This window comes from Priapulus caudatus, unplaced genomic scaffold (genome assembly GCF_000485595.1).
Source record: "Priapulus caudatus unplaced genomic scaffold, Priapulus_caudatus-5.0.1 Scaffold1055, whole genome shotgun sequence".
In the NCBI taxonomy this organism is placed as follows: Eukaryota; Metazoa; Priapulida; class Priapulimorpha; order Priapulimorphida; family Priapulidae; genus Priapulus; species Priapulus caudatus.
Window position 1 is genome coordinate 118,597 of NW_014578116.1, and position 12,438 is coordinate 131,034.

General features: G+C 43.9%; 1 protein-coding gene across 1 annotated transcript in view; it reads left to right on the forward strand.

Moving 5' to 3' along the window:
* LOC106815171 (phosphoenolpyruvate carboxykinase, cytosolic [GTP]-like) overlaps positions 1-9,263 on the forward strand; it is a 19,103-nt gene extending 9,840 nt beyond the window's left edge. Inside the window, exons 4-7 of the mRNA XM_014819603.1 lie at positions 1,267-1,451; positions 3,456-3,659; positions 5,538-5,725; positions 6,654-9,263. Coding sequence (XP_014675089.1) covers positions 1,267-1,451; positions 3,456-3,659; positions 5,538-5,725; positions 6,654-7,721 — 1,645 coding nt within the window. The 3' untranslated portion in view covers positions 7,722-9,263. The remainder of the gene's footprint in view (positions 1-1,266; positions 1,452-3,455; positions 3,660-5,537; positions 5,726-6,653) is intronic.
* The last annotated feature ends 3,175 nt before the right edge of the window (positions 9,264-12,438 follow it).

Here is a 12,438-nt window from a genome sequence, read left to right on the forward strand (position 1 = left end):
AAGGAGCATAAACCTTCTTCAACCAAATTTAGCTTTTGAAATTTTACTGTGACATTGTACATAGCCTCATACATCCAGGCATGTATAGATTCTACTAGCAAACCCAGCAGTCAAATTCTTTCTAACAGTAAACAAAACGATGTTTAACCCTCTTGAGGGTCAAAAGGTTATCCGACACTTACTCTTCGCATGTCAGCGGAAAGTACATTTCATGGTCCTTTCAATAAAGCCATAAAAATGGTAGGTCATCGCTGAAACAAAAAAGTTTTCCAATCGCTCCGTCAGACCATGTCCTCAGAAAATGTCTAAAATCTGCCCTGTGACCGGTGACCTCCAATTTTGCACTGGTGATGGGTTTCCTACCCATCACACTATACACCGAATATTAAGAGCATAGGTCGAGCCGTTCAGATTTGTGCCGCAATTCCGTATTTTCTCCTATACCTTAAGTTAAGTGGGAGATATTTCCCCTCCGTTTACACATCTTGACCTTTGGCCTTTGACTCCTAAATTGGTCATCCCGAGTCCTTTTCACGACCCCCCCCCCCCGACGTCCCGAATATCGTGACCGTATGTCGAGCGGTTAAGATTTGTGCCCAACTGTTGACGCACGGATGGACGCGCACGCTCATGCGATTCTAAAGCTGCATCTGACTACGTCAGATGAGCTAATAATGTAATATAAAAGATAATGTAAGTTTAAAAAATGTAAGTTAATAAAAGATAAGTAATGCCAGTTTCACGGCGACGGCGAAAGTCAAATGAGTTTGACTTTTGCCGGATGCCGTGTATGGAGAAAGACAGTTAATTGAACCAATCAACGCGATTGTTTTTTATCACCTGTTCTGCTCACGCCACCATCAGCCAATGGACAACAAGCACATGTATGCATAATTTCTGATCATTAGCTGAACCAGAGTGAACACAATGCGCTCAGATACAATGCGCTAAATGACAATACATTTTTTTCAGCACAACGGCGCTGCGTTTTGCTGTGCCGTGCCGTGCCGCGTGTGTGGAGACATAAGCCGCGTTCACACGTAACAAGAAATTCATTATTTAGCGTTTACACGAGGCAAAATGCGCGGTACAAGAAATAAGGCATCTAAATAGATTCGGGATTTGTTGAAATACGCGGCTTCCCAGATGCCAAATTATTTGCTCTGCTTGAGAAATTCTGAATCTCTTGGACCGTGTATTTCTCTCGTGTGAACGCTAAATACCGAATTTCTGAAGCCGCGTATTTTTCCTCATGTTACCTTGCAGCTGGCTAACCCTTACAGACCCAGCCGATGTGGCCCGTGTTGAGAGCAAAACCTTTGTAGTGACACCTGCACAGCGTGCCACCGTACCCATCCCCAAGGAAGGAGTGAAAGGAACCGTCGGAAACTGGATGTCTCCCGAGAATTGGGAGAAGGAGCATGGAGAGCGATTCCCCGGATGCATGAAAGGTTTCAGCACCACTCATCTAGGGGGGGGGGAGGGGGTGCACCTGGTGGCTTTTTTTAGCTCATCTGACGAAGTCAGATGCAGCTTGTAGAATCGCATGAGCGTGCGCCCGTGCGTCCGTCCGTCAACAGTTGGGCACAAATCCACACACCATCCGGGGGGGGGGGAATCGTGAAAAGGACTCGCGATGACCAATTTGGGGGTCAAGGGTCAAAGGTCAAGATGTGTCAATGGAGGGGGAATATTTTCCCCTTAACTTAAAGTATAGGAGGAAATACGGAATTGCGGCACAAATCTTAACGGCTCGACCTATGCTCTTAATATTCGGTGTATAGTGTGAAGGGCAGGAAACCAATGGTGCGAAATTGGAGGTCAAAGGGCAGTGGGGGAAAGGTCAGATATCAGACATTTTCTGAGGACATGGCCTAATGGACAGAGTGAAACACTTTTTTGTTTCAGTGCTGATCTACCATTTTTATCACTTTATTGAAAGGACCATGAAATGTGCTTTCCACTGACGTGTGAAGAGCAAGTGTCTGATAACCCTTTGACCCTCAAGAGGAGGGTTAAACATGGATTCCTCAACTGCCTCAATGACGTCACAGTGTTGTCATATTCATGGCACATCCATAATCTATAAACCCAATAAGCCTGAATAGACGAACGCGTAGAGCACGGGCGTCACGGCTGAAAGGTCGTTGGATCGAATCCCATCTGTTTTTTAATTATTTTCCTGTTTTCTGTATTTTTCTATCTTTATCCATTTAACTATTTTTTTCCAATTAACGCAAATATTTACGCAAACATTTTTTTTAATAGGGTTAGGGTTAGGGTCACAATGCACCATAAAACAGGAGTTTCAGGCACGTGATTTGTATCAACCAATGGGATTTGGGAGGTATGCAGGCCCTAGCTGCGTGTTAGGTGGGTGGCTGATAGTATCACAGCATGGGCTAAACGAAGGTAGCAACTAGTTCGGATTATCTATTCCCTGCACATAGTCAGTATGCACGCCATCTATCGAAACAGAGTGAGAAGAATGTCTCGGCAGGATAGGTCAAATGTATATTGCGCTCAAAAGTGCAGAAATAATTACTTTCTTAACTTCAGTTTAATCAATCTTGAGATAAGTAATTGCAGAAATGAATCGTCAAACCTACCAATGAAAATTTGCCAGTTTTGTACTGTCCTTGGCATGGCTCTCTCCGTCGACGTTACAGTAGTGTGCAATGTCGGGATATGGTGGAGCATGCTGGCTTGTGGACGCTGCAGAGCCCAATGGTTGACTGTCAGTCGAAATGTGTTAATCCTCCCCGACATTGAAGAAATCTGTACGTTATACGTGCGTCTGCCTTACCTCTGCCCGCCATCTTCGTCGAAAGTTTGGACGCCGCTCGGCGAAATCGGAATGTACATTTCAATCGATGACGTAACTGATACAGTAGCGCGCCACGTAGGTGTTATTTGTTTATAAACAATTTAGTCTGACTGACTCTCTTCCTCTCTCTCTCTCTCTTTTTCTCTCTCTCTTCTCTCTCGCTCTCTCTCTCTGCAATAAAAAAAATGTTTGCTGAAATGATGTGTACGCAACTGCGTATCTGCATATCTGCGCCTAACAAAGGTGTCACTACGCACGATTGAAATGTTACGTTTATAATCGTAGCAACAGACCTCAGATGAGCCCAGTCGCTCTGCGGCTCTTGTTCAGAAAATACCATTTTTCGATTTGTGTGGTGCATTAGACTAGTGCACACTGTAAATTGTCAGTATGTTATTCCGTGAAGTAAACAGAAAGTACATTCTGTTTAGTAATAGCATGCCCTTGCATATTTGTACTATAAGTATAGTGTGAGTGCGCCCATGTGAATGTGTTTGTGTGCTTTCACGTCTCGTTTGATTACTACAGTGCTTCATCGGTACATACCGCAAGTTTTTCTCTGTGATGCACGTGCAGCGCCACGTTGGTCCACGTGGGTGATAGTGTAACCGCCGTGTCTTCGCTATAGGTCGCACAATGTATGTGGTTCCGTTCAGCATGGGCCCCATCGGCTCTCCGCTGGCAAAGGTAGGCGTGCAGCTGACAGACACCCCGTACGTCGTCGCGTCTATGCGCATCATGACGCGAATGGGAGAGAAGGCTCTTCAGGGTCTCGGGGACTCAGACTTTGTCAAGTGCCTGCACTCTGTTGGACAGCCCCTACCCATGAGCAGTAAGTGTCGTGTATCCCTGTTGTCTACTTAAGGATACACTCAAGATTTTGCACGGGTATTGTTCTAATTAATGAATCGAATCAATCACGTTTTATTTATAGATGAGATGTATCTCTATGCTCAATCTAAAACTTTCATGAAATTTCTAGCACCTAAATATGTGACAACACAAATTTTGAATTTTTATGTAAAAATGGTATTTTGGATATTTCTCAAATACCACAGAGTATGAAAGCAAATTTATCACCACAAGTTAAGCACAATATGCACCAAAATTGCATGTCAGGATTTTTCTTTAAAGTGTTACTAGACTCATAGGATTTTACTGCATCCAACTGTACTTACTGTATAACAAATCGTCTTTACCCACACGTACTTGTTACCAGATACCTAATTTAATTGTTATAATTAATTATACATCAACGCTACGAAATTTGAACGGCGCCATTGACACCCGCGACCGTGCTGCCACCCTGAAAAAGTTGCGCATTTCCCAATGTATTTTCCACAGTACAGACCGAGGGCTAATCACAAAGGTGCAATTATATTTATGTACCTAAATTGTATTTAACCGAACGATGTTCATTTTAGGACAAATTTATCCATAATATAACTGAAACTATATGTCGTTTATAAGATATTACAATCCTTTTGCTTTTAAATTAATAAATAAGAAACACCCTCGGTCTGTAGCCCTTGGCTGAAAAGTCGTTTTGCGCAACTTTTCAGATCGTGCACTTTTAGTGGCGCCACCGTCGTTGTAATCAAACTAGTCGTTAGTTTTAAAACATTAAAAAAAAATATTTCTAATGGTGATTGAACCATGAAACTTTTTATGTAGCGTAATTTTAACATAAATTAACTTAAACTAATCCTAGATCCTAGAGTAAAGGATCCCTTTAAGTTTCATATTTACTGTTTTTTTAACTGCCTAAATTTTAAGTCTTATGTTTAGATAAATAATTTATACAAATAGCGTTTTTATACTTTTCACAATGACCGACTGCCTGTATGCTAAATGAGCAGATGTCAGCTGTAGAAGGGTTGATGCCGGTGGATTCTAGCATAATGAATACCGTAAAAAGGCTGGTTGTATCATGTCTGTGACATCATCATATTTTATCATATCAGTTGTGATGTTATCATATCAGTGTTTATAGGGCCACAGCTCACTACACACGTATGTGGGAATCAAAACTCTCTGAAAGTTCACATTAATCGTTATATGGAGAAATAACCATACAGAGGTGGCCTTCGAATAAGAATGAAAATTAAAAATCGATAAAATTTCACATAGGAAAGCTTGAGTTTATCCTAAAAATATTCAGTTGGTTAGTAAATAGGGTCTATTATGAGTTTGAAGAAGTTAGAAGCTAGTTTTCCCAGAAGGTCATTGAAATGGAGCACATGTCTATATTATTGGAGAGGCAATAAAATGTACTTTATGTGAGAGTTTGTTCATTATTGTTGATTGACTAACATAAAGCACAAATATTTGTCAAAAGTCTCGGAATTATGTAAAGTGCAAATTTTAAGTCTTAACTCACAGCTAAGGTGCCTAAGCTCGATATAGATGGATAATAAAATCTGCCATGCAATTAGGTGGTTGATGCTAGATGCTAGATGTAGATTAAATATAAATTCTTAGGAATTCGCTATAGGAAAGATAAATAATATAATATAATATAATTATAGGATAATAAATTCTTTCGTTCACATTCACCTTTGATAGATGATACTCTATTTCAGATAGATATCTTCAGCTTTTCTGCTAAGCTGAATGGTGATTTAGATAGAAATGTAATAACTCCTGCCTTGCCAAGCTAAGATGGGCCATAATCCATTCAGATGAATAATTAATAATGGTTGCCTTGCAGCGAACTTGGTGAACAATTGGCCATGCAACCCGGCAAAGACCATAGTTTCACATATTCCTGCGAAAAATGAGATCTCGTCGTTTGGCAGTGGCTACGGTGGCAACTCACTGCTCGGCAAGAAATGCATCTCCCTACGTCTTGGCTCCATCATTGCACGCGACGAGGGCTGGTTGGCCGAGCACATGCTGGTGAGTGCTGTCTTCTAACTGCTGCTGGTGCTGCTACTAATACTGCTGATGCTACTATTGCAGTTGCTCTTGCTGTTGCTACTGATAGTGGTGGTGGTGGTGGTGGCGGCAGTGCTGCTGCTGCTGCTGCTGCTGCTTTGTCTCCTACTTCTGCCGTTGGTATAGCTCCTGGTAGTGGTGGTGATGGTATGGCTGCTGCTGCTGCTTCTACTGCCAGTTCTGTCAGTGCTACTGCTGTTGCTGTTGCTCCTGCTGTAGAGGTTGTCACAGAGGTGATGGTTTTAAGCTATGTCATTGGCCGTAACCTGACCAACCTGGTTAATTCGAACTGAGGAAGAAAATTGTTAAGGGCATTTCAGGCCGTTTTTTCATGACAGCCGTCAGAATTTTTTAGGCGACCCTGTTTTTGTCAAAGGCTCGAAACCAACGTTTAATTTCAAACAAATGCTATTTGTTTTGGTAGATTCACCTGGCAAAATTTTGAATGCAGACAAAAATTTATTGTCGTAATGAATGTGTCAAATGTTTGTCAAACTTAAATGTTCTTATGAACCAATGCTCTGTTGCTCCAATAGGTGACAGCACATACAGCTTGTAGAAGTACTTGGTGGTTGAACTTGTCTAGATATTATATCCATTTATAATTTACTATTCAAGAGGTGCAACATAAACACAATAATGTGAGGAGCACATAATGTGCTCCCACTTGTTTTACGAACAGCGGAGCGGTGATGGAAACAGTAACTTGCATACCACAGGGGTACATGTACTCCTACTTATCATATACTACTGATACTGACATGCCGCGAAAATCATACTGAATTGAATCCGTGCGTAAGTCTGCTTCCGTAACTAGTTCAGAATCGCACTCGTGACTGCCCTGTGTGTGTAAAGCAAGTGTGATGCCAATTGTGATCTTTCCTTGCAGATTCTCGGCATCACGAACCCGAAGGGCGTGAAGAAGTACGTCGCGGCGGCGTTCCCGAGCGCGTGCGGCAAGACGAACCTCGCCATGATGGAGCCATCAATGCCTGGCTTCAAGGTAGAGTGCGTCGGCGACGACATCGCCTGGATGAAGTTTGACGGTGAGGGCCGGCTGCGCGCCATCAACCCAGAAGCAGGCTTCTTCGGCGTCGCACCAGGAACGTCGCTCGACACAAACCCAAACGCGATGTACACGATCGAGAAGAACACGATCTTTACGAACGTCGCCGAGACAAACGATGGCGGCGTCTACTGGGAGGGCCTTGAAAAGTTCACGCCGTCTGACGCTACGATCACGGACTGGCACGGCAAGCCGTGGTCGCGCGACAGCGGCAAGCCATCGGCGCACCCTAACTCACGATTTTGCACGCCGGCACGCCAGTGCCCTGTCATCGACCCCGCATGGGAGGACCCAAAAGGCGTGCCGATTGACGCGATCATATTTGGCGGCCGGCGGCCCGAGGGCGTACCGCTTGTCTACGAGGCTTTTAACTGGCAGCACGGTGTCTTCCTTGGCGCCGCTGTCAAATCGGAGGCGACGGCGGCCGCCGAGCACAAGGGCAAGGTAATCATGCATGACCCATTCGCGATGCGGCCATTCTTTGGCTACAACTTCGGCCACTACATGAAGCACTGGCTGTCAATGGAGAGTCGCGGCCAGACGCCGAAGATTTTCCATGTCAACTGGTTCCGCAAGAACGATGCCGGCAAGTTCATGTGGCCAGGTTTCGGCGAAAACTCGCGCGTCCTCGACTGGATCATTCGCCGCTGCTCGGGCGAGGATATCGCTATGGAGACGCCAATCGGCTACGTGCCCAAGCCGGGTACAATCGACATGAGCAGCCTGAAGGACGACGTCGACATGGAGGGCCTCTTCACGCTGCCTAAGAAATTCTGGCAGGCTGAGGTCGCTGAGCTGAGGAACTACTTTGAGGAGCAGGTCAATGACGACATGCCCGTTGAGATGAACAACCAGCTGAATTCGCTCGCTGAGCGCATCTCTAAGATGTAGCGCGGCCACGTCCGCGTGCGGTGTTGCCATTTATGTATATATATATATGTATGCAGCTAGAGCGAAAATGCTACGATTGAGCGTGAAAGCGAAACATAGTACGCGCACACAGATCTAATCTGTCACACACCGGTTTTTGCCAAATTGAAGGTGTTAATATTTCACCAGCCTGTGATTTAATTTTCTTGCTACTTCAGAAGAGCTTTGTTGTTGTAAGAGTTTGTGTTTATTTTGATCATCTTGTTGAATGTGGTAACTGCAAACACACAGTTGAATTTGTCAGTGATAAAGAGTAAAATACGGAGCTCCCTCCTACCTGGTGAGGAATCGATGACGCATTCCTTTATTGTGATACCATTGTGCAAAATAATGTCATTGTGCTCCAAATGTTAACAGTTCTGTTATAGAAGTAAATGGCAGTGATAACAGAGCTGATTACCCAGACAGTTGGTTACATAACCTGTGATGTAACATACACTACCAGAAACAAATACTGGCACACAATCTTTTTATATCACACTAACCATATATATTTCTTGTACCAGTATTATACCATTTTATTACCCTTATTCGCTCCACCTGAAAATGTTGTGTATGTTTGTACGTGTGTAAATTGCCCCCAACAATTATCGCATATCAGGAATACTTTTTCCTCGGGATGATTTGTATACTGGTACCACTTGGATCATTTTTGGAATGTATGTGGGTACTCTTGAGATGATACTAGCAATTAAACACTGGCTATTAGTCGTCTGATGCACGTGCTCGCCTGCCGGCGCCATGATGACTTGTAGCTAGGTAGGTGGTGCAGTAGTGTACTCCTGTTTCCCTTTATCCATGAAATCGGTAAGAGATTGGAAAATCTTCGAATGTTCATTGACGCCCTGCGTTCTCAGGTGAAAGCAGGGAATGGGATATATGCATAATTAGGTGTTGATTAGTAGTGTACATTGTAGATTAGGGATCAGTCGACGAGGGTTGCTGGTTTTGTGGCAATTGGAGTTGATACAAAATATAGTTTATTAGTCCTAATCAGGGAACTGAGACGTCATCTCACTAGAACATTCCTCGTCTTACTTTATTGGTAGTACCTTTATTAGTTATCTTCACACATATTTAGTCGTATTTGAGATCATATTTGTCGTGTGTGTTTGAGCTTTTGGCGTGTTAGGTTGAAATGCACGAGTACTTTTTATCTTGCGTAAATGGCAACAGGGCAACCTAATAGGTTGTGATCGTCGCTGGACCGTTTTATGGGGCCATCTTGAAGGCTGCATGCTGACACGTCTGTTCCTGAAGAGATATGCATATGCCTAAACCTTACTTGGCTCGACACTTAATCATGTGGAAGAATTACCCTGCCTACTTGGAACTATATTCTTGATGGAAATTAATACTGTTGAAAGGTGACCCACCATACCAGGGTGGGTGAATATAGTTAAGCGTTACCATTATCACATCGAATGTGCCAATCATGACACACGTGGGCGAATCATTGTTTATCAGTGCCTTTAAAATAAATCCCACTCTCGGTCTACAGTACTGCATCTTGTTCTACTATTGATTCTCAGTTTAGTGCTGGGTTGGACAAGAGTGATATTTCGTTACGAAATGTTCTTTTCGGTTTGTGTGTGAACAGAATTGCATGAGCTTCTGCTATCCAACAGCATATACGGCGGCATATTCATTGATATATGAGCTCTGTTGATATATGATGCGAAGTCACCAAAAAATTGTATACGGTGTTTTGGTATAACGTTCCTCGGCGTATGGCATAGCCTGCAAATCAAGATCAGGGTTTCCACAAAAGTGAATATATTTTTCAAGGACTTTTCAAGGACAATCTGTGACAAGTAGTTTTAGCTTTTGAGTCATCATATATACCTGAGATTCGTATACAGTAAAACTCGCATAAGTCGTCATCGTCAAATTCGTCGCAAGTAGTCTAAGTTGTCAATTCAGGTAAGTCGACATGGAAGTCAAAGTCCCGATTCGCTCTCATAGTAAATCCATTGGAATAGCCCCGCCTAAAGGCCCGTCTCCACACACGCGGCGCGGCACCGAACGCCACGGAAACGGCGCCGTTCACCTCTACTGGCAAAGTACAAATCTATTATATCTTAAGGCGCAGTCTCTACTGACACGGCACGGCGCAAGCCCGGTTTCACGGCGACGGCGAAAGTCAAATGAGTTTGACTTGTGCTGGATGCCGTGTACTGAGAAAGACCGTTGAACCAATCAACGTGATTGTTTTTTAGCTCATCTGACATAGTCAGATGCAGCTTGTAGAATCGCATGAGCATGCGTGCGTGCGTGCGTCCGTCCGTCCGTCAACAGTTGGGCACAAATCTTAACCGCTCGACGTACGGTCACGATATTCGGACGGGGGGGGGATAGTCCAAAAACGAGTTGGGATGTCAAAGCTGGGGTTCAAAGGTCAAAGGTCAAGAGGTGTAAAAGAAGGGGGAACATTCCTTCCTTAACTTAAGGTATAGGGAGGAAATGCAGAATTGCAGCACAAATCTAAACGGCTCGACCTAGGCTCGCGATAGTCGGTGTATAGCATCATGGTAGGAAAATCCATCACTGTGCCGAAATTGGAGGTCAAAGGTCAATGGGGCACAGGGCAGATTTTAGACATTTTCTAAGGACATGGTCTGACGGAGCGTGTAGAGTGTTTCAGCGATGACCTACCATTTTTATGGCTTTATTTAAAGGACTATGAAATGTACTTTCCGCTGACATGCGAAGAGTAAGTGTCGGATAACCTTTTGACCCTCAAGAGGAGGGTTAAACATGGATTTGTTTACTGTTAGAAAGAATCTGACTGCCAGGTTTGCTAGTAGAATCTATACATGCCTGGATGTACGAGGCTACAATGTCACAGTGAAATTTCAAAAGCTAAATTTGGTTGAAGAAGGTTTATGCTCCTTAAATCGTATAATTTCTATGGCATTCTGGTGTGTGGGGTGGTGGGATTTTTTTTAGTGTACTAAAGCAGCTCGGAACTCGCAATACGGCATTTCTGGAGCCGCTAATCAGCGTGTGAAAATGCTCGAGTCGGCAATTTGTCTGTAGATTGCGTGTGAATCTCGCTAGATATACCGGTATTTCCATAAATTATAAAGGAAAATGGAGCGGGAATCAGTATCGAACCAAATATAACATTGTCAGCATATTCTATAAAGGATAAGGTAAGTCGGACACAAATATGCTGGCGCACCGAAAAGTACGGACTTAAGCTAGTCGTTCGCAGCACAGGCACTTGAAGCATTTCATAAAATAATGCTAAACTAGAGAGATGAGAATAAGTAAAATAATACGAAATCTATTTTACCTCAACCACCTCTCAACCGTTCTATATGAATAACTCAATTTCATATATTGCCGGGACAGTTTCCTGAAATTCCGTCTAAATCCTAATTTGCACACATAGTATACTATAATATTATATATAATTATTAATAGTATAGGTAAGTGTGCACGAGTGCAGCCGTAAGGAAGGCAGCGCAAAGCGTGATGTTGCAAATAGATTTGACGGAAATTTACACGAAACTGCCAGGCAATAATAGGTGATAAAGAGTATGGAAAACATGTAAGAATGGTCGTGAAATAGATTCGTCAATTATTTAAGCATTATAGTTTAGTTGAAATGGCTGTCAAGTGCCTTGTGTCTCCACTCCACAAGTGCGCGGGCACGGCAACGGCACGGCACAGCAAAACGAGAGCGCCGGTTGTGGGCTGAAAAAACAAATGCATTGTGATTTTAAGCGCAAGATTGTGATCTCAGACGCGATTGTGTTCCACTCTGGTTCATGGTGATCAGGAAATTATGGCATGTGCTGCTTGTCGCATGATGCTGCATGGTGCGTGAGCGATAAGCGACGTGATAAAGCAAGTGCTGCGAGAGCAAGCAAGCGCTCACTGAGAAGTGTACTGTGCCGGGTATCGTCTTCTGATAAACTCACTGGCAACCGAATCCAAGTGCACCCTCCCGCCAGCTGGTGTCGCGGGCTCAGAGCATATATCTAGCGATATGCTACTAATAGACAGAGTCTAAAAGTATGATGAGGCTTTGCCATAGGACCGTAGTACAGTAAAAAGATACAGCTGTCGTAACTTAATGACTTCGCTATAATAGCATATATGTTATCAATGATTATGCGTGAGCGCGGGCGATAGAGAGTGTGTGGGGGGAGTGGAATGGGCTCTAATAGCAATAAGAGCAGTTAGACGGTTGGTGTGTGGTGGGCTCAGGCGGGTTGGGGGTAGGCGTGGGTGTTGGAGGTTCGGGGGGGGTTGTGGGGGGGTTGGGTGGGTTTGATGGGCGGTGGCCTTTGTGTAAGAGTCAACAATTCCATGGTTAACCCTCCTCTGGAGGCAAACAGGTATCAGGACAAACTGTACTCTTTTGCACGTGAGGGCGAAAGGGTAACATTCATGGTCTGGTGATTTTCAAATAAAGTTGGAGTAAAAATGGATAGTCAGCGGCTGAAACAAAAGCAGAATTTGGGGGCACTGTGTCGTGTAGACCAGGGCCTGCGGAGAAAATGTAGTGATATCTGACACGTTTCTCCCATGGGTGGCTTTGACCTGTGACCAGTGGTCCGCGGGGGGGGGGTGGTCACTCTTTCTTAGGAATCATGTTACTTCATGTGCGGATTCTCAGCTAAATAATAATGACCGCTAGTGGCGAAGCGTGCGACATTGAAAGACG